The 22005-nt window shown below is 57.6% G+C and overlaps 2 protein-coding genes across 5 annotated transcripts in view; both read right to left on the reverse strand.

Moving 5' to 3' along the window:
* The window catches only part of PARVG (parvin gamma), a 39319-nt gene extending 31472 nt beyond the window's left edge, over positions 1-7847 (reverse strand). The window contains exon 1 of one of the 4 annotated variants that reach the window (XM_044679597.1): positions 1067-1195. The gene's annotated coding sequence lies outside the window, so the exon portion shown is untranslated. Of the gene's footprint in view, positions 1-1066; positions 1196-7762 lie in introns of those variants that run through there. The other 3 variants (XM_044679596.1, XM_044679595.1, XM_044679598.1) reach the window with 3 other exon arrangements.
* A 29-nt stretch (positions 7848-7876) lies between these two features.
* Positions 7877-22005, reverse strand: part of PARVB (parvin beta) — a 73196-nt gene continuing 59067 nt past the window's right edge. Inside the window, exons 9-13 of the mRNA XM_044679594.1 lie at positions 21222-21283; positions 19969-20037; positions 18504-18605; positions 15191-15263; positions 7877-8420 (exon numbers count right to left, since the gene is read on the reverse strand). Of these exons, the coding sequence (XP_044535529.1) occupies positions 8344-8420; positions 15191-15263; positions 18504-18605; positions 19969-20037; positions 21222-21283 (383 nt within the window). The 3' untranslated portion in view covers positions 7877-8343. The remainder of the gene's footprint in view (positions 8421-15190; positions 15264-18503; positions 18606-19968; positions 20038-21221; positions 21284-22005) is intronic.

The raw sequence follows: 22005 nt of genomic DNA on the forward strand, positions 1-22005 counted from the left end.
CCCCTTCACAATCCCAGACGGCCCCAAGCCCGAGCAGGCAGCAGCTATGGGCCGCTGGACGCAGCCTGGAGTGCAGCCATTGCCTGACTGTCACGGCTCCCTCCGGCTCGCCAGGAGCGCCTGGCGGGGCCGGGCTGGGGCGTCCATGGAGGAAGGATGCCATTGGCCGGCCGGGCTGCCTGAGCTCCCCCCAGCCTCGCTGAGACGCTGGGCCCAATTTAGCCCTTCCCAGGCACCCAGCTGTTACTGCTGATCAGCGGCTCCCGGTGGGCTGATGAGTCAACGCACGGCGGCTGGAAGGACAGAAGAGAGCCTCCCGCTGCTGCGTGTCTGAAAATAGCGACAGCCGCCTGGGGGGGGCGGTTTGGGGGGGGCAGCCCCTCTCCTCCATCGGCCCTCAGCCTGGGCCAGCCGGGGGACCCCGATATCATCGCTCCAACGGATCCCCTCGTTTTAGCCAAAGGCAGGGATGCTGCGCCAGGAGAGGGACACAACAAATACGTGTGTGAGCCAAGATTCGAACTCGGTTCTTGTTGAACCACTACAGGCTCTCTCTAACCATGACAGCACACTGCCTCTAACTAAAGCAAGGAGAAACGAAACTGGGCGGCTCTTCCTGCCCGGGCCTTTTCCTACCCAGGCCTTCCTGTCTGAAACGAACTCTGCCCCCCCCCCAATCTGCTGAAGTTTCTTCCTTCCAAGCTGGGGCGCCTCCTCCTCTGAGAAGTCTTCCCGGAGCGCTCCCCTCCCCCTNCTGCTGAAGTTCCTTCCTTCCAAGCTGGGGCGCCTCCTCCTCTGAGAAGTCTTCCCGGAGCTCTCCCCTCCCCCTCCCAGCCCGTGCCTAGCCCCCCCTTTTCGCTGCCTCCCCACCCCCACCTCTCAGTTCTGAGCTCCTCTACAGCAAGTCCCCAGTGCCAGCACGGAAGCAGGCCCATTGGGCAGGGGAGGACGCTGCGGCCCAGAGATGGTGGCCGCCCTTTACACCCAGATTTAAGGGCTTTGAAGGCGGCTCCAAAAGCCTCCCCTGCTGTTCGCCCAGGCTCCGGCTGGAGAAGCGAGAACCCACCTTCGTGGAGGCTCCGGCCAAAGGGAGCCGAAGCAGAAGAGCCAGGAGGTCCGGGGGCGAGTGGGCAGCCCTGCCGGCCCTGAGAGCTATCGGGGCCCCGCGGAAGTGGGAGCCGGCCTGCGGCGGCCAAGGGCTCACTTCCTCCCACAGCCCTGCTGAGAGTCTGTGCAAGAGCCGGAGCCTCTCACGGGGCCTCTCACGGGCCCTCTCACGGGGCCTGACGTCAGCCGGAGGCCGCCCCGGCACCAGGACCCAGGAAGGGCTGGACTCCTGGACTGAGAGCCCTTGGGAAAGTCACTGCTCCTCCATGACCTCCATCCCTTTCTATAGCGTGAGGCCTTGAAGGCCCCTCCCAGCCCCGACACTCCTGTCCAGGCACCCAGAGAGCTAAAGGAAAGCGCCAGAAGCTAAGACAAGCGGGAGGAAGTGAGGCCTGACTGGAGAGGCTGGGCCACGTGGCGGGATGGACAGAGCCGCGCCAGGACATCAGGCAGCCCCGGCGTGGCTGGGGACCCTCCTGAGGCCCGGGGGGGGGGGGGGGGGAGGTACCCAGGAGGCTCCGGAATTTGCCGTAGGCATGGCGGCTCCTTCTCCCGGAGCCTCGCTGAGGAGCCTCCAGCCAGGCTCCTCTGGGGCCGCCCGTTCCTTTGGCCAATCCTGCCAGCCGGCGGCAATGGGTGAGATGGCGGCTCTCCTTCCTGGGCAGGCGCCCAGGGCCAGGGCGGGAAGGAGCCCGAGACTGGGGCTGGGATTAGTCACTGCCCTCCTTCAGGGGTGAGAACTGGGAAGCGGAGGCTGCCCGGGGGCAGAAATGTGCCGGACTAGAAGTGGGTCCAAGAGGTGCTTGAGGGTGGCAGGAAGGAGCACATGGCAGGAATTTGGGCCATCCAGGGCAAAGGCCCGGAGGTGAGAGATGGAGGGAGGAACAGAGAGAACACCAGTTTGGGGGCCTCCCGGGCGGGAGGAGAGGAGGGTGCTCCCAGCTTCTTGCCACTTCCCAGGCCTCTGCCCCCGGCCCACCCCCCCAACCCCCAGGGCTGGAGCTTCTCCAAGAGATGCGCTGAGGGCAGGGAGTGGAGACCCGAGTGAAGCCGAGTGTAAAACGCTTCCTGACCCGCTGCGGCGGCGATAGTGGAGATTTTCACACCTGCGGGTGCAGATGCGGAGCGGAAAAGTCTCCGAAACTGTTTGAAAAGGCAAGAAAAGGAGAGCGTGAAGGAGAGGAGGCGCGTGTTGCCGCCCTTCCATGGCCTTCTGGATCCTCCTGCAGGGCCTGGGCGCGGGGAGCAGGCAAGCTGCGGCCACTGCGGAAGCCCCGCTCCGGCCTCCGACGCCATAGCCGAGCCCAGCGCGCCGTCTTCGTTCGAGGTGGAAGGGGAGGCCTAGAAGGCCACAGCTCACGTCCTTCGGGAAGGAAGGAAGTGCGAGGCTCCTGGGGGAAGCGACCCACACTGACAGCGGAGCTGGGGGGAATCGGAGAAGGCTTCCTGGCGGAGGGGGCTTTCCTGAGCGGAGCCTCAAAGTGCAGCCGGGCTGCTCCCCATTACCCTGAGGGGCTCCAGTCTGGCTCTCCCCCCTGTGGTTGAAGGGAAGAGCTGGACAAGGGCCCGAGGGCGTCGGAGCCCACATGTGGGCATAAAGGACCCCACCGAGGGAGCCCAGCAGCTCACTGGGACTTGAAGGGAAGGAGCAGAGCCAGCACTCTGGGGCCACCACCTGACTTCTTTAAAAGGAATTGGAGGCGGCCTCAGCCACTTCCCAGCCGTGTGACCCTGGGCAAGTCACTTGACCCCCATGGCCCACCCTGACCACTCTTCCACCTATGAGACAATACACCGAAGTGCAAGGGTAAAAAAAAAAAAAAAGGAATTGGAGGACAACCACAGCAGTGCAACCACCAACAGTTTGGAAATAGGTCTTGATCAAGGACACATGACAAAACCAGGGGAAATGTGTGTCCGCCATGGGTGGGGGGCGTGCGGGGGGGGGGGGCGAAGGGGAAAGGAGGAGCATGAATTGTGTAACCATGTTAAAAATGAATATTAATAAATGTTTAAATTTAAAAAAAAAAAAAAGGAATTGGAGGGCCTCAGACCCTTCCCAGCCGTGTGACCCTGGGCAAGTCACTTGACCCCCATTTACCTAGCCCTTACCACTCTCCTGCCTTGGAGCCAATACTGATGGAAGGTGAGGGTCAAAAATAAAAAAATAAAAAAAAAGGAATTGGAGGAAGGGGGCGACCATTTTGTTCTTTGACCTTGGTTAAACACTAGTCCATGACGGGGTGTGGTTAAACCTCCAGGCCAAGACTGAGTTTTTCTTGAGTCATTAAGTATATATTAAGAAGTGAAAGTTGGGGGGCAGCTGGGTAGCTCAGTGGATGGAGAGTCAGGCCTAGAGATGAGAGGTCCTGGGTTCCAATCTGGCCTCAGACACTTCCCAGCTGTGTGACCCTGGGCAAGTCACTTGACCCCCATGGCCCACCCTCACCACCCTTCTGCCTTGGAGCTGGTCCGCAGTACTGCCTCCAAGACGGAAGGGGAGGGTAAAACAAAAGAAATGAAAGGTGGTGCCGTGTAGCTGGGACTCTATCTTGGGGCCGAGCGGCCCGCCTGGTTTCCATCTCGGCTCTCTGTGCTCCAGGCAGGTTTGCTAACTTGAGGCTGGCTGGATGGATGGATGGGCGGACGGAGGGAGCCAGAGATCTTCTCAGCAGGCCACTCCGCCTCTCCTTAGTCCAACCTCTTCACAGCAAAGACGAAGCAGCCGAGACCACGAGAGCTGACGTGACCTTTTTGAGGTCCCCTCCTGGCGAGCACCAAGGCTGAGATTCTGAGCCAACCAACCCGGAGGCCAGAGAGATGGTCAGGAAGGGGGCTCGGGGGCTCCTGTCCTCCTTTGCAGAAGGCAGCCTTGGACAAGACGACCTTCGGCGTCCTTCTACCTCCAGATGTGACCCCACACTTAAGGAACGGCCAAGGGCTGGCAAGGGACCAGGAGCCAGTGTTTGCCTTTCAGCCTCAATGAGTCAGTGAAAACGGAGGCCGGGAACCTCTAGAAAGAGGCCCGGCTTAGAGATCAGAGGATCCAGGGCCCGAACCCGGCTCAGTGGTTTACTGCTGAGACCCCAACACTTAATCCTCGGACGTCCCAAGGGGCCCAGGACGAATGGACCTCTAGTGACTAAGGCCTGAAGGGGGGAAAGGATGGAAGACTCCAAGCAATCCCAAGGGAGAAACTCTGGGCTTCGGGGCGGGTCAAAATGATGGGAATTAAAGGAAGGAAGCCACCAGCATTTGGAATGCACCCATCGGGGTCCCTGTGAGCCTCCCATATTTCATCAGGAGGCTCCGGGGGGCGGAGGCTGAGATCCACAACCCCGAGAGAGGGATCACCACCAGCTCCGAGCAGGGCTTGGCCTTGATGCATCGCCCCGAGAAGGGCCAACGTCAGAGAGCAATTGTCCGCCCGGCCGGCGCCCGCCCGTTGGCTGCTCGACGTATTGCTTTGTGGTTTTTAAAATTTCTTTAAGGCCAATTAAAAAAGAGCGAGCCGGCAGCGCCTTTAGCGGTGACCATTCTGGCCGGAGCTTGTCCCTTCCCCTTTTAAGGCCAGGCCCAAGGTGAAAGCAACCATCAGGAATGGAAGGCCACGTAGACCAGGGACGTGGGGACCTGCAGCTTGCCAGACGATGGAGCTTCCTGTTGGCTCCGACATCCTGTGCCGAGGCCCTCTCGGGCCTGCCATCCTCTCTTCCAAGGCCTCTCCTGGCTCTCGCACCCCACATTCCGAAGAGCTTCTCCTGCTGTAAGACATCTCCCAGCTCGGGCATCCCCCTTCTCGGGTCCTCCGAATGGGTGCCGGCAATCCTCACCCTGGGTAAAATGTAAAGAGCCCTGAACATCGGGCATCTAGGTTGGAGACTCGGTTCTCTCCCCGGGTCACCAGGGAGCCTCTGGCCTCAGTTTCCCCATAAGCAAAAGGGGCCAGAGAATCCCTGAGGCTCTTTCCAGCCCTGATGTTCTGCAGGGCCACAATTTCTGCTCAGACTCTTGGAGCAACTACCCCAGGCTCGCTTCGTCCAAGCAAAGGCTGGGCCCCGGCACCGAGGGACGATCTGAGCACCTCGTTCCCAGTCCTCGGAGGTGGCCAGCGTGAACCACCGGGTTCAGGGTCTGATGTCGTCTGGGCAAGCCCGGGAGGAAGGACAGGATGCTCCCACCCGATGGTTCCGCCCTCGCCACGTCTGCATGTCACAGCGTCCCACGAGAGCCCATGATGCCAGTGTTCATTTTCTCTCCTCCCTGCCGGGACGCTGCCCCAGAGGATGAGGCAAGGATGCCCCAGAATGCCAGCCCTGGCATGCCGCTTCCTACAGGTGCCTTTGGGGGAGGACCACTGGGCAGAGCGAGGATGGAAAGCTGATCTGCACTCCCTGAGGGCTGAGAGTGAGGGCACGAGGGCATCTGCCCCGATTTGGGGAGCTCAGCCTGGCAGGGGCACCGACACCAACGCCAATCCTCTAGTCTGACAGAAGGAAACTGAGGCCCAAGAAAGAGGAAGAAACTTGCCCAGGCTCACGGGGAGCTGAGAGGCCTCCAACTCGAGCTCTGCTCCAAGCTTAGGGCCCCATTTAGCAGGCCACCTCGTCTCCTTAGCCTCATCTCAGCGTTGGCAAAGGGCAGTCAGAAAGGGCACAGGAGGGCAGAGAAATGCTTCCTTCGTGTTTTGGGATCCTCGGACCCCAGCCGAGGGCCTTGAATGCTGTGGGTGCCTAGTGGAGCGCGTGTTTGTGGAGTGTCCAGGAGAACACAGGCTCCCCGAGGGCAGGAAGCGTCTCCCTTCTGCTTCGTGTCCTTAGCACCAGGCACAGTGCCTGGCACACAACTGGCGATTAGTAACGGCTTGAGATCAGACTCTCAAGTCTTTGCGCCCTCCCTGGGCCAGCACTGTTTGAATCACGGCGTGTGGTGACTAAATGCTCGTTGTTGACTGACTCGGGGGGGACTTGGCTAGTCAAGAACAAAGATGGGACCCCAAAGCCCCCTGAGGTCCGGCTCTTTCTGCTTTCCCCACAGGACAGCCTGGAGGGTGGCTCCCCATGAAGGAAGGCTCTGACCATCGTCACTTCCACCTCCCATTTAAAGGATCCCAAAGGAGATGTCCACTCCCTACCCAGCCTCTGGCCTCTCTGGAAGTGGAGCGGCCATTTTCCATCCTCCCCCAAGCAGACTTCTAGAAACAAATACATTTTAAAAAGCAAAGGTTTAGGGGGCAGCTGGGTAGCTCAGTGGAGTGAGAGTCAGGCCTAGAGATGGGAGGTCCTGGGTTCAAACCCGGCCTCAGACACTTCCCAGCTGTGTGACCCTGGCCAAGTCACTTGACCCCCATTGCCCACCCTGACCACTCTTCCGCCTAGGAGCCAATACACAGTGTTGATTCTAAGATGGAAGGTCAGGGTTTAAAAAAAAAAAAGCAAAGGCTTTCATGGAACCCAAACTCCAGGATGACCAAAGTGGACCTGGATCCACATCCCACCTCTGATGCTTATTACAGGGGTTAAGGGGGGTGGGGGGCCCGAGAGTCTCTTCCAGCTCTAAACTACAATCCCATCATTCTAAATCTCTTCGACTCTGTGTTTTTTAGTTAGTTGACTGAAATGGCCCAAGGCCTACTTTCACCAGCCTTCATTTGATGGCTGGGGAAACTGAGGTCCAGAGATGGGGAAGGGACTTGCCCAAGTTGTTATACAGCTAGTTGGTGGCAGACGAGCCCCCGGGTCTCCTGGCTCCCGGGCTGCCCCTCTGACCCAGGGCTGCCAGATGCCTGGTGTGTAAATGGAATTAGCTCCCCTTCATTCATTCTTTAGACTGTAGCCACCAGGAATAATGTCACCCACCCAACTTAGAACTAAGTGGGGAGGGGGAGGTCTGTGAGCCACACATGATAGTAAATCAAAAGCAATCGCTTAGGGGGCAGCTGGATAGTTCAGTGGATGGAGAGTCAGGCCTAGAGACAGGAGGTCCTGGGTTCAAATCCAGCCTCAGACACTTCCCAGCTGTGTGACCCTGGGCAAGTCACTTGACCCCCATGGCCTAGCCCTTACCAATCTTCTACCAAGGAGCCAATTCACAGTATTGACTCCAAGACAGAGGGTGAGGGTTTAAAAAATAATTTAAAAAACCCACGTGGCTGCCCCCTGGGCACTCCTAAACGGGGCTGAGGCTGCCATTTGTCCACGTGAAACTGGAGGTGGACGCAGGAAGTGATGAAAGCTGCTGCCTTTTACATAGGACGGTAACTTCCTGTGAGGGGCTTTTGGGGCTTTGAACTTGGTGTGGAAGGAGCTCAGGGGAGCCCTCAGACGGCCCCCCTCTGAATTGTCACGTGGGTAAGTCAGGCTGACTCTCCTTCTCCTCCCCTGATGTTTCTGGAGGCTCCAGCCTCAGGGAGGCCTCTCTTGCCTCCCTTCTTAGAGGAGGCCTCGTGGCTAGAAGCCTGTTTGATTCACCTCCGTGTCCCCTCTGCTGGGGCCTCTGGGCCTCCCTGGCTCGGGTCTCCGGTCCAGGCCGGAGTTTCTCTCTCTCATTTCCCCACCTTCAACCTTCCTAATTGCAAATAAACCACCATGAAAGTCACCCCGACTTGGGCCTCTCGTTCCCTGCAGACCAAACTGATAGCCAGTCCGACCCTCACCTTCCCCGTCTCCCCTCTTACACGGGCCGGGAATCAAGAGGCAGGTTTGTCCGCCATTGGGGGAGGCTCGTGTTTCACAGCTCGCCAAACTAGGAAGAGAGGAAACGGCAAGAGTTTCGTATAAATAGTTTCAGATTCTCTTTGAAAGGAGGGCAGAAAACGCGAAGCCCATTTTGGCCGGTTTTTAAAGGGCCGGCCGGCCCCGGGACATGGGACAGAGCTAAATGGCGGGAAGGCCAGGAACAGCCCAGGGAGGGCCCTTAGGAACACTGGGGGACGCTGGCAGCTCGGTCCCAGGAGAGTCCAGGGGCCTCGGGGCAGGGTTTGATCTTTTTGCTCTCCCAAGAGCAAAGCAGGAGGGGGAGAGTATCCGAGGCTGGGGAGGCCCCCAGACCCATCATTTCCAGCAGGCTTTGCTCCCTAGCACCGAGGAGACAGTCTATCAAACAACCCCAAACAGGAGGTAGCCAATCCCGAAGGACCACGAAGGCAGGCAAACTAGGCGAAGGCACAAAAGAGAAACCGAGGCACGGCTTCCCCGGGACGACGCGAGGGCATGAATATTTCAGCAGCTTCTGGGATCACTCCATGTTTTTGTACTTGGTGAACAGGTTGTACAAAACCCTCAGCGTAGACTTGAGATCCAAGTTGACGACATCTGCAGGAGAGGAGAAGAAACAGCTATTTAGGGGGGGCGAGAGAGGGCGGGAAGCAGGGAGCGAGCCCCCTCCTGGCCCGATCCTGTGTGGAAAAGGCCCGGAAACCCTGCCAGACAGAGGCGCGACTTCAGGGAAAATGGCAGAAATCAGTCAATAATAAAGCATTTGGTTCCACGTGCAAAGGCCAGACCGGCCCCATCCTCTCTGAGTTTACCACCTACTCTGGGGAGCGGCCTCGGCCCAGGCAGTCCGGGGGGGGGGACCGACCGGCCGCGGGGAAACCCGGGAAGGGCTCGGGAAGGAGCTTGAGCGGAGCCAGCGGGGCATTCACGTGCAACGGGCCTGAGGAAGGCAGCAGGGAAGGAACTGCCTGTCCACCGAGGAACAATCATTTTTCCTAACTAGAGAAAGCTCAGGGGCAGGGGACGAAGCAAGAGCACGTCCTTGGCACAGAGGCCACCGCGTCTGAAACGAGGGAGCAAAGAAGCCTGGAAAGGCAGGCGTAGGAGCCCCTGGAGCACCCCCGGCTTCGGGGAATCGCCTTGACCTGTGCGTGGGGAGGGGGCACAAGCAGTGCTTGGACTCATTTTCTCCTTCTGTTCCCCTCCCAAGGCTTGGGAGGTGGAGAGGACGAGGGCTCGGTGCCAGAGGCAGGATTCGAAGCCAGGGCTCGAGGCTGCCCTCCAGGACCTTCTCGGTGCCCCACACCCTTGAGAAGCCCCCGGCGGCGGCTGTCTCTCCCCACAGTGGGCTGTTTTTACAGTTTGGAAATCAAGCTCCCAGTGCGGAGACCTCTGCTGGGTCCGTGGGCCGACATTTCTACTTGGGGACGCCGACACCCCGAAAGGCGGCCCGGCCCCTCTGCCTCCTCTTTAACCGGAACGGGGGGCCGGGGCAGATCGGGGCTCCAACCCTGCTTGCCAGACGGCCGCCTTTGTCTGCCAGTCCCCGCACACAGGAGGCTCGCTGGCTGCGCTGGCTGGGTGGAGGCTGTTGTGAAAAGAGAGACAGAACTCGGTCTGCCTGGCCCAAGGGGCTAAAATCAGAAGCAAAGGGTGGCGATGGGGGGTGCAGAGAGGCAGATATTGAATGAAAAGGAAAGGAAAAAAATCCAAAGGGAAGAGGAGAATGGGCAGCCTCAGGAGGTAGTGAGCTCCTCATCCCTGGGGGTCTGCGAGCTGAGGCTGGATGACCTGTTGCCAAAGAGGACACAGAAGGAATTCCTGGGCAGCTGCTGCCCCAATCCTGTGACCAGTAATTCACATTCAATCAGGTTCCTAAATTTCCCTGACTTCCAACTTGACAGAAACCGCCCTCCCCCCAGGAACACAGGTGGGTAAACAGAGGCACACCTGGCTGACCAAGAGCCGCTGAGCTTCGGTCCTCACAGAGGGTGAGCAGAGGGAACCGGCCCTGATGGGTCACCGGCCGGGGGATCGAAGGGCTCGGGCCCAAAGCACGGGAGAGGGGGCCTAAGAAGCGGCGCCCCCACGGGAAGCCCGGCTCTGGGAGAAGGTGCCCTGCGGGGTTGGCCTCTGGAAAATCAAAAAGAGCTCCGCCAGGAAACAGCCCGGAGCTCTCTCCACGGACGGCTTCCTGACACCAAGCCAGGGAGAGCGGACGCCGCCTCCAGAAGGCTGGCCAGGCCTCAGACATGAGGGGCACGAATGAGGGGCACGCACAAGGGGCACGAGGGGCACACATGAGGGACACGAGGGGCACGAGGGGCACGAGGGAGCCGTGCGAGCGTCAGCCCAGCGTGAGACAAGCTCCGCGGCGGATGGCGGGGCCACCTGGGGAAGGAGATTTGGGGCCACGACGATTCGCCCAACTTCTCTGCTCAGGAGAGGACGCTCTCTAAGGGACGAGGGAGGCCACAGGGAAGGTTCCCCATCACTGCCTGCCTTATCCACGGTAAATCCCGGAGTGCGCCTGGGAAACCTGTCCCAGAACTTTTTGGCACTGGCTCGGAAAGAGAGGATCAGGGGAACAGAATAGACACGCGGCACCCTCCGAGTCGCCTTGTGTTTGCCCAAAGTAGAGATCAGCCTTTGGGGGTGAGAATCCGCCATTCGTGAATAAAAATGGCTGGGAAACCTGGGAAGCAATCTGGCAGAAACGGGGTACAGGCCAGCATCTTACACCATTTACCACGATGAGATGAAGACGGACGCAGGCCCGAGGCAGAAGACAGTCAAAGAACTTGGAACACATCACTTTTCAGACTTAGGAAGAGAAGCATACGAACAAGAGCTAGAGAGCACTGTGGGAATTCCACTTAAAAGGGCTTGTGCAGATAAAGGTAACGTAGAAGGGGGAGACGTGTCATAGGTACATTCCCAGCGAGAGGTCGCACATCTCCAATACGTAGAGAACATGGTCGAATTTACAAAAAGAGGAGCCATTCCCCAGTGGATACAAACACCCAATTCTGGGATGAAGCCTCAAAGCTAGGTGGAGCCACTTGAAGAAATGATCTAAATCATTAGTGATGAGGGGAGGGAAAGCAAGACGACGGCGAGGCGGCTGAAATGCAAAGGCTGGAAGCGAAGGGGAAATGGAGACGCAGAGAGCACTCTGGGAAGCTTAGCGACGGCAGCTCTCTTTGGGGTGCAAAGAACCGGAAGTGGATGGGACGTCCGCCCACGGGGGGGATGACGGAACAGCCTGGCGTGTGATTGTGCCGGAATACGGGGCCGTAAGAGACGACGAGCAAGCTAAGGAGAACAAACAAAAAACTTGGAAAGGCCTCTGTGGAACTGAGGAGCGCGAGGAGCAGAAGCGAGAGGACCTTCTGCACAGCAACAGAAATACCGCTTGAAGGACATGGGAGAATGTCCACCTCCAGAGAGGGCCGAGGCCCGGAAACACGCCCTCTGCGCACTCGCATCTTTCGTTCAAGGGTCGCCTCCTCTGGCGCGGGGAGGAGAGCCTTCCCGCTCCTGGACTCCTCTGGTCCCGTTTCCTCATCTGGACGTCAGGGAGGTGGACGTCGCATTCTCTAAGCTCGAGCTCCGGGGGGCCAGGAAGGGGTGGAGCACGGGCTCCCCTCTCCTCGGGCCGAGAGGAGGCGGGGCTTCCTCCTCCAGAGGGGCCCGTCTAAAATCCCGATTCTTCGAGGCCATCCCGGCTGCCCCTCCGCCTTGGATGGACGCTGCCTGCCTTCCTGGCAGGCTCTTCTCCTTCACATCCTCTCGCCTTTCCTAGGCCCGCCTCTCTGGGGACACTCAAGATGGCGTCTCAGCAGCAGCAAAAGTCAAGAGTGCTCTGACCAGCCTTCCATACAGTCTCTAAAGAGCCTCAAAAAGAGGAACCCAACTCGAGGCCTTGCAGTTCATCCGAGAGGGAGGAAGGATTTGCTGTTGCTGTGGCCATTCGTCACGTCTGACTCTTCGTGAGAGATCCTGGCATGGTTTTGCCACTTCCTTCTCCAGCTCTTTTTACAGTTGAGGAAACGGAAGCAGAGGGAAGTGACTTATCTAGGGTCATGCAGCTGGTAAGAGTCTTGAATTCAGATCCTCCTGACTCGAGGGCCACAGCTCCATCCTCGGCACCATCTCGCTGTCCCTTGGGAGAGACAAAGACGAAAGAGGCCCAAGTATTCGCCTCTCGTGGCGTTTGCAGTTTGGGATCCCGTCTCTCACCGTCTCCCATGATTCTCCCCAGGACGTCCCTCCCCATCCCGCTCCCGGGCGCGAAGCTTGCTCAGCTCCTCCAGAGCTGGCTGACTCTGGGTCAGGCACTCCCTCTCTGGGCCTTAATGGCTTCCTATGTCACGGCAGGAGCGGGGCGGGGAGAAGGTCCCTCCCAGACCCGTCACATCCTCCTTTGAAAGGAAGAAGCCCAACAACTCCCCAGAGGTCCAGGCACCCTCCTGAGTGCTCCATGCCTGGCTCCAGAGGGAAAGTGTGTGTGTGTGCGTGTGTGTGTGTGTGCGCGTGTGTGAGTGTGTGCATGCGTGTGCATGTGTGTGTGTGCTTGTGCATGCGTGCATGTGAGAGTGTGTGTGTGTGCGTGCGTATGTGTGCGTGTGTGCTCCCCACCCCCCAACAGTGCCCAAGACAGGTCAAACACGGCTGTGGGGCCCCTGGGGGTGCAGGGAGTGGGGGGCTCCCTGATCCAGCAGAATAAAGGCAGCCCCCGCCGGCTCCTTTCATGCAGGAGATCTCAGGGCGCAGCTGCGGCGCAGGACACGCCGGGAGTTTCCATGTAACAAAGGCACAAGCAGGTCAATAAGGAGACCGTCCGCCCCCCCCGGGCTTCCTGGCCAGAGGAGGAGACGAGCCCCCCGGGGGAGGCGGGACCCAGACACCAGGAGGCCCCGCGAGGGCCGCAGATGGTCCGGCTTCTGCCCCTAAAAGGAAGGCCCGGGAGGAGCCGGGTCTCTCCCCCCATACACGGCTCCCTGTCGGGAGGAAGCCCCCGTAGAAAAGAGGCCCCGCGCTGCCGGGCGGAGGGTCCCAGGGGTTGGAGGGTCCCAGGGCGGCGGTGGGACCTCAGGCAGGTCCTCTCACTGGGAGACGACGGCCCCGCCAGACCGGACGTGGGGAGAGGACGGAAGGGCCACATCACAGACGCACCAGTGCCTGGGCGGCAGCGTCGGCCGTGGGCCGGGCGCAGAGACAAGGAAAGGCCTGGAGCGGCCTCCACGCGAGGGATGGCGGAGGGCGAGGACGGCGGCCTTCAGAAAGGGCGTTCCGGGGCAGCCAGGCCTCCCGACCCCCGGCAAAGCGTCGTCCTCGCTGGTACCCGTGCATGAGGGCATCCAAAATGGCAGCGGGGATGGCAGCGCAGGGGCGCCCTCACCTCCGGCCTCCCCAGGAATCATCCCTGACCCAAAGGAGGAAGGGGCCTTGAGTACCCTCTGGTGTGACCGGGGGAAACTGAGGCAGGGGAGAGGCTTGTCTAAGAACTGCAGCTCGAAGGGGCCTTGGGCGGTAGGACAGAGGAAGAGAATGGCAGTCCGGGAGGAGGCCGCAGGGGTGGGATTTGTAGCGAGGCCCCCCGACTCCAGAGCCCCCCAGCCCGCAGCTCCCTTCCTTCAAAGGGCTCTCGTGAGTGCAAGCTGGTGGTTCAAGGGGCCCCGGCAAGCCGGGCCTTGTGATGTGGCCAGGATGCTCAGGAGTGGCCCCGAGCAGAGGAGACCAAAGACAGGCCAGCCAGATTGAGGCCCCCAGGGTGTGAGGACCTGGCACAAAGGGGGCTCTCCTGGGGGTGTCCCGGGGCACCCCAAAGCCCCCTCCCCAGACAGGCCCTGCCCCAGCCCCCTGTAACTCACTCACGCCTCACCAGGGCATCGGGAATGAAGGCTCCTCCCAGGCATGCCGGCTGTCTCCAGCCAAAGGACAAGCACAGGTGGCTGTCCAAAGGGACCCCCCCGAGGCATCGCCTCGCACCCAGCTCCAGGAATGGCCATGAAGTGCAGCCCGAGCTCGCTGAGAGCAGCCAGACCTTCCCCGGCTATTCCGGGCAGCAGCTGCTGCCTTCCCCGTGACTGGCCACTCCCCAGAGGGTGCCTCCCTTGTGGGGTCATTCAAAGCCTCGGGAGGGGGAGACGGGGTGCAGAGCCGGGGTGGGGGGCTGGGAACCTGAGAAGCGGGCTGCAGTCCCTCTGGGTCTGCCCCTCTTAGGTCAGGGTGAGCTTGGACACGTCCCGGGACTTCTCTGGGCCTCGAAGACCCTGGGGGGAGGCGTCAGGGATAGACCACCTGCCAAGCCCTTTGGGTCCCAATGATGATCCTTTGAGCTCGGACCCGTCACTCCTCTCCCAGATCTGGGGGTGCCTCCTGAATTTGGGGGACGTACCCAGGCCAGCCTTGGGAAGCCCTCTATGCTCCCTTTCCCGAGTCGTCTCCCCCCATAAGAACAGAAGCTTCTTGCACGGGGCTGGGCACAAATGCCTGGGCACCCAGCTGGGCCTCGCTCTCCTCATCTATCTATACACTGGGAGGAGGGCCTCTGGGCTTCTGGGGCCTGCATGCTCTGATCTCACGGTCCTGGCTCTTCTGCTCACTCCTTGAGTCACCCGGCCTCAGTTTCCCCAACTGTAAAGGGAAGGAGCTGGCCCAGAGGACCTCTAGGGTTCCCTCCGGTGATCCGATGCCCCTTTGGGCCTGTGAAATGGACTCAACGGGTCCCTTCCAGAACTAGGTCTACAGCCTGGTCCAAAGGCGAATGAGACTTTCTTCCCTTCCTGGCTTCTCTGATAACGTGGAAGACCTCGAGGGACAGGGAGCTCATCACCCCGAGCCAACTACATTCACCACCAACACTCCATGCTCAGAAGAAGGGAAAGCGAAGTCAAGGAGCAAGGAAGGAAGCCAAGAGGAGAGAATGAGGGGAAGAGAGAACCGTCTGCCCATCCCCTGAGGCTTCCCACAATTAAATTTGATTTTAGTTGCTACCTGTAAAGAGGCAGCGATGAAGCCAGGAGGAGCTGAATTCGAGTCCTGCCTTTGGTGCATCTTAGCCACGTGACACCGGACAGGTCACTTTCAATGGTCTGGGTGGCCTCTAAGTCTATGAAGTGGAGACAAGGCCTTCTCCTGCCTCCAATAATTATCAGAACTAACCCAGACACCCAAGAAGATGGGAAAAGCACCTCTCCCTTCTCTGCAGAGAACTGGGCCGAATTAAACTTTTGTCACAAGATAATGCTTACCGGGGAGGGAAGAGATGGGGGAGGCAGAGATCCAGAAACAAGGCACGAAACAAGAAAAATCAATCAATGGTTTTCCCAAGTCTCCGGTAAAAGGGATCTAATTAATACCTTCTGGGCGAGCCTTCGGTTTCTTGAGTCCTCCATCTTGCATGAGTTCGAAAGCGAAGGAAACATTGTGGACCTGCCCAAAACAAGAGTCAGTCAGCATTTTCCAAGAGCAACAAATACCCATGGAGGACGTGGCCCAAGAGAGGATATCTCTCCTCATCTGTAAAATGGGAGGAGGGCCTCTGGGCTTCTGGAGCCAGGATGCTCTGATCTCATGGTCCTGGCTCTTCTGCTCACTCCATGTGTCACCCCAGCCTCAGTTTCCCCACTTGTAAAGGGAGGTCGCCGGACCAGATGACCTCTAAGGTTCCCTCCAGCTCTTGAGTCATCCCATAGAATTTATTTTTTTCTGGACGGGAGGAAACAGCTCAGTCTTGGTCTCACATACCGATCAATAAGCATTTATTAAGCACCTACTAAGTGCCAGGTGCTGCGCTAAGTCCACACAATAGGCATTTCATAAAAACTAGGGAGATAATGTAAAGTTGAAAATACCTTGTACTCCCTTTAAAACTACATTACCCATAATTCCTTGGACCCTTTCCTATTGGTTGTGAGTTAAAACTACATTACCCAAACTCCTTTTCACCATACCCATAAGGCCTTTAGCCTTTTCCTATTGGTTGTGGGTTTCGCGGGCTGTTTTTGATATGGTGATGGGGGGCGTGTTGTCGGGGTCTTTTGGGAGAGAAGGCACCGTGGTGAAGGGTGAGTGAGGTTCTTCCCCAGGGCTTTTTAAATAAAATCCTTATAAATATCATACTTTGGAGGCATTGAATATTAATTTCGATCTTTACAATAATTAGCAATATCAGGCCCTAAATGAGCTGGTTAGCTGCTATTAGCTGAGGACCCGGTGCAAATCCAGACTCCACTCCCTCTAGAAACAGAAAGACATGGCTAAAAATGTACTCACAAAGCAGATGAATAGTTAACAGAAACATTTGGGAAAAAAGTCAGTGTTTCACCAAACCCACATCTGAAAACAACTTGGGATGTCTGAAAGTCTTGCTGGCTGAGTCCAAAAGATAGTCATGGCCACACACAGAGGTTAGCCTTTCCCACGAGACTTTAGTAAACCCAACGTAACAAGGGGATGACCAGTGAACAAGACCAGAGGCTCACAGATGGGGTTTTTGCACTGAGGCTGGGAAAGATTTTGTAGAGAAAACGGTGTCAAACAGGGCGTAGAAGGTCAGCTTCAAAGTCAGAAAGTCTTGGCTTGAGGCATGGCCTCTTGACACATTCTGGCTGTGTGACCTTAGGCAAGTCACTTATCTCCCAGTGCCCCAGACAAGTCTCCAAGATGATAAACTTGTTCTCACTTGGCTAATTGGCCCTTGGTCATCTCATCAGATTGCATGGGTTCAATTTCCATCTCTAGGTGGATGATTCTCAAATCCCCCTGTCCAGCCCTAACCTCTCTCTGGACTTCCAGTCCCCAAAAGAACTAATTCTCATTCCCTTAAACCCTTCTTCACCTGCCCTATTACTGCAGAGGGCACCATCATCCTCCCACCCCTCAAGCTCCCACCCTTGGAGTCCTCCTGGACTCCTCACACTCTCTCACTCATCAGATCCAATATGGCACCAAGGCCTGTCAATTTCACTCTATAGCATCTCTCCAATACGCCCTTCCTCTCCTCTGGCACTGCCCCCACCCTGGTGTAGGCTTTCATGACCTCACACTTGGACCCTAGTGCTTGGCACACAGTACCTGGCACACGATGGGTACTTAATAATGTTTACTGACTGATGGACTAAGAAAAATTGCCAGCCTACATTGATTAAGAGGCTTTCCACACCTGGAAGTTCCCTACACCTATAAAATCACAAGTCCAGACTAAGAAATCAGATCAATTCTCTATAAATGTCTCATAATTCAGATCTTCTGACCCTCAAATTCTCTCTCCCCTTCCCTGATGTGCCTTTTGCCCCCCCCTCCCTACTCTAAAAGCTCAAATATTCCTAGAACACTGCCTGGGTCTCCCCCCCCATCACATTCTCCCTGCTATAATGTCCTACTTGTATTTAATTATACTTGGAGTAGGAACTGGGGACCTGAATTCAAATCCCGCCTTAGAAGACTCATTAGCTGTAAGACCTGGGTAATCTTGACTTCAGTTTCCTCATCTGTAAAATGGAGATAACAAGGCACCAATGTGGTGATATCTATAAAATGCTTTGCAAATGTTAAAATGCTGCCTGAACATGATATCTCATTATTCTCAGATAAACGTTACAGGAGGAATAAAATCTAAGATAAAAAAAAACAAAACCCTCGAGGTTCTGTTCAAGGTTGGACTTGGGGAAATGGAGAGTCCTGCAAAATGCACTCACTACCCAATGGGGTCCAAATGTAGTTTCATGATGAAGAATGAGAAGATAGAAGAATCACAAAATGTCAGAGGAGGCACGTTGGCAAAGTGGGCAGAGAGAGGCCTCACGATGAAGGCCCCGGGAGCCGAGGGATGGACTCGGACTCTCTAGCTTTGACTAGAGAGAGATCTGTCCCAGCTGGGGGATTTGGGGGGTTTTTTCTCTCTCGATTGGGAGGGAAGGATGGGAGAGAGAAGTTAACCTGAAAATAAAATAAAATTGATTTCCTTAGAAAAAAAGAAAAGATGCCTCTGGCGCATGTGTCCGGGAGCCTGGGGAATGCGTCCTGTCCCAAATAGGTGCTCAGAGTGCAGGCCTCGTCCCTTCCCCTGAACACTCCCTGTGACCTCGCATCTATTTATTCAGCCTCGCAGTCCAGGGCTCAAAGGCAGAGACGGCGTCATTCATCAGATGTTGGTTGGACTAAATTCGGCGCTGTGGCCCGGCCTGCCTCGCGGTCCCTCTCCACGCATGGACTCTCGGCAGTTTTCCTTAAAACCATCTCTTCTCCCCGACAATGCCCCGGCTCCTGCCCTGTGGGAGCAGACCCGTTTTCCTCCTCTTCAGAGGAGAAATGGGAATCGTGGCTGAGGAGGCCTCCCCGGACTCTGCTGGTCCCCCCCACCCTCGCCAGGATGGACCTCCGAGCAGGCAGGTGCCCTCGATCGGCCCCAGAGCCCGGAAGTTCAGGGCTGCTGGTCAGCCAGGAGCGGCCGGTCTGCCGGGGGCACGTCAGGTGTCCACCCATCTCCCCGGCTGCCGGCGTTGGCTCCCGAATCCCCGTGGCCTGGGACACCTCTGGCCACGGGAGCCTCACGACAGCCGGCGGTGCCGTCGTCAAAGGCAGAGGCTGAAAGTTACTTTCCAGAAGCGCGGCTGGCGCGTGTGACCCAAGGCGATGCCCTGCCACGTGCCTAGCCGTGTGCCCACCTACCTTCTGGTCGAAATTCTCCGGAGTCAGGTAGAAGTTATGGAGAGGAACAAAGTACCCTTCCAGCAGGCCCATGAGCAAAACCAGGTACACGCCATCTGCAAACTGAAGAAAGGCAGCCCTGATGACGAGCCTGCCCCGAGCCATGCACCAAGAAGAGCCATCGGGGCAATCAGGGTCACCCAGTGAGGAAGTGTCCGAGGCCACATTTGAACCCAGGACCCTGTAGGGCTGGCCCTCCAGGGGTGAGAAGCCCCATTTTATAGATGAGGAGACTGAGGCTCAGAGACAGGATGGAAGCCTGCCACAGAATCACTCTCCCACTGACTGACTGACTGATGTTGGCGGGGGTCTATGGATGCACAATTATCCCAACAAATTCTTTCTGCTAATCGTAGGGAGACTATTAACACGGGGGGCGCAGAAAGACAGGAAATGTGAGAAGGGGCAGCCGCTTCAGCTGGCGATTGTGAGGGGCCACCGCCTGGCCCGGGAATGGCCCTGACCGGCAGGGAGTCTAAGCGAGAGCCCCTGGACCCAGGCCCACAGGGATTTGGGGTTTGTTTTGTTGCCTTAAAAGATATTAGGGTACAGCAAGGTGGCTCAGTGGATCAGAACTAGAGATGGAGAGGAGGGCAGCTGGGTGGCTCAGTGGATGGAGAGCCAGGCCTAGAGACGGGAGGTCCTGGGTTCAAATCTGGCCTCAGACACTTCCCAGCTGTGTGACCCTGGGCAAGTCACTTGACCCCCATTCCCTACCCTTACCACTCTTCTTCTACCTTGGAGCCAATACACAGTATTAACTCCAAGACAGAAGGTAAGGGCCTAAAACAAACAAATAAATTAAAAATAAAAATAAAAAAAGAACTAGAGATGGGAGGTCTTGAGTTCCAATCTGGCCTCAGATACTTCCTAGCTGTGTGACCCTGGACCAGTCACTTAACCCCCTTACATGGTCCTTCCCACTCTTCTGCCTTGGACCTGATACTCAGTATTAATTCTAAGACGGAAGGTTGGTTTTTTTTAAAGGATATGAGGGGCAGAGGCTGGAGCTGGGGTTCCGTTGCTATAGGGGCTCCCAGGGGAGGAAAGTCCTTCTTCCGATCCTGATTGGCACCTCCTCTCCAAAGGAGCCTCTAAGAAGGTGGCTTAGAACCCCGGGAGGTTAGACAGGGGCCGGGAAGTGGGGACTCGAACCTGCGCTTCTTCCTGGCCTCCAAGCCAGCCCTCTCTCCACCAGGACGCAGCCGCTCGGCGTTACAAATGGCGGGAGGGCTTCGAAGCGGAACCTCCCCCCAAAGCACTTCTGAAGGCCCTCGGAGGGAGGCGCAGGGCCTGAGAGATGCTGTGTCCGGCCCCCGGGGCGGAGGCCAGCCTTGACCTAGGGCTCCCGACCCCCAGACTCCCCCCTCCCGGCCTGACTGCCCCCCAAAATGTCCCTGGGAAGGCTCCCCGCGCTCCGTCCTACCTGGGTCTCCAGCTCCGTCACCTCCAGATTCAGCTTATTCAGGTGTTTGTTCACAAACGTGATCAGCGACTGCGGGAGCAGAGCAGAAAGCGAGGGGTTAATGGCGGGCCGCCCCCTCCCCGGCTCGGCGTAGGCCGTGCTGGGCCCTGAGAAACAGGAGCACAAATGAAAAGCTAAGCGAGGGGCTGGGAGGAAACGAGAACAGACGCGGCTGTGCCCCCCCGAGCAAATGCCAGGGCCTGGGAGCCCGCCAGGCCGTCTGTTCCGTTTTTTAAAACTCTCTAATGGCCCGACTCGCCTCCTTCCCCCCGGACGGTCCTCTGAAGGAGAAGGCACAGAACCGAGCGATGCTAGGCTGAGGGCTAACAGGGCCGTCTAGTCCGGCCCCTCCTCTTACAGATGGGTAAACTGAGGCCTGGGGAAGCCGAGTGACCTGCCCGACGTCACTCAATAACGATGTGATCGGCATGGTGTGGACCCACCCAATGACTTCTGGGATCGAGCGTTAAACGTCTCCGGCTCATCGGGAGCCTTCTCGGGGTACGCTGGGGTTTCTGAAGCTCCGAGACCGCCCATCTCCCTGGCCGGCCCCCTCCGACCGCCGCCCCCAGCCGGTGCCGAATGCAGACAAGCAGGCGAACGCACGGCCGGGGGCCCTCCATTCAGCCCGGCTCCCCGGAATAAAGACATCCACGAGGAACGTGTTTCTAGGCCCCGCCGGGATGGCTTTCAGTGTCTTGAACAATAAAAAGCTAAAATAAAATCCAGGCCAGATGCTCCTGGAGGCTCATCATCTCACAAGCCGCCCCGACTTCCGGACGGGGAAGTTCACACGCTTTGATTTGGACTTTCCCCCCTTCGGGGCCTTCGCCTCTGCGAGCGCCGACGAGGCCCTTCAAGACCCCCTTTCCTTTGTACTCCCGTCTGGAAGAAAAATGGCCCCAGTGACCCCACAGGCCCCTGTGACAGGCAGCCTCAGAAAGGGCTTCCAGAAGGACTTCAAATGCTCCCCGGAAACAGCAAGATCCATCGGCCCGGGAGGAAGAGCCCTTGAATCTGAATGAACTTCCGGGGAGCCGCATCAGCCGGGGAAGGCGCCCGCCAGGATCCACGAGGCTGCAGGCCCGGAGACGCCCAGGGAGCCCGAGGGGGCCGGTTTCCTGACTAGTTACATTTCAATCCGGGCAGCCAGCACCCAAGCATGGGGGCCTCCGTGGTGGCAGGGCCCGAGGCCAGAGTGGACCCCAGCTTACCTTCTTCACCACGCTGAGCTTGTCGGGGGCGTGGTCAAAGAGCGTGTCGAAGGCGTCTCGTTCTGTGGGGCGCATGAGACGAGAAGCGCGTTAGACGAGGGAGAGCGACTTGGAAGGGTCCTTCGAGGCCGCCTAGTCTACCCTCTCATTTTACAGATGGGGAAACTGAGACTCGGCATTTAAGTGACTTGCCTAGGGTTATGCAGCTGGTGAGTGTCTGAAGCCCGATTTGAGCCTCAAACCCCTCTCTATTCTCTTGGCGCCACTCCACAACGGCTAAGCTACTCAAAATCTGAACGCTCTAGAACAAAATGAATGCTTCAGCTTCAAAATTTGGTTAAAAAACACAAGCCGCAAACAATAGCACACTAGATCCAGAACGCTGGCAAGGATGCTGCTGCCCACCTCCAGAGGAAGAGCGCAGACAAAGGCTTTCACTCTCTGTCTGGGGGTTGGGCTTTTACAAGATTACTCGCTTAACAAAATGAACGATACGGAGAGAGGTTTGTGGGATAACCCAGATGGAATTGCCTGCCAGCGCCGGGACGGGGAGGGACAGACAGACACACGTTTGATCCTACAACCTGGAAAAACTTACAGGGAAATTTGTGATTCCGTATAATTGGTAAATAACTAATTAATTTTTTTTTTTTTAACCCTTGTACTTCGGTGTATTGTCTCATAGGTGGAAGATTGGTAAGGGTGGGCCATGGGGGTCAAGTGACTTGCCCAGGGTCACACAGCTGGGAAGTGTCTGAGGCCGGATTTGAACCTAAGACCTCCC

This window comes from Gracilinanus agilis, chromosome 5 (assembly GCF_016433145.1).
Source record: "Gracilinanus agilis isolate LMUSP501 chromosome 5, AgileGrace, whole genome shotgun sequence".
Taxonomy (NCBI): domain Eukaryota; kingdom Metazoa; phylum Chordata; class Mammalia; order Didelphimorphia; family Didelphidae; genus Gracilinanus; species Gracilinanus agilis.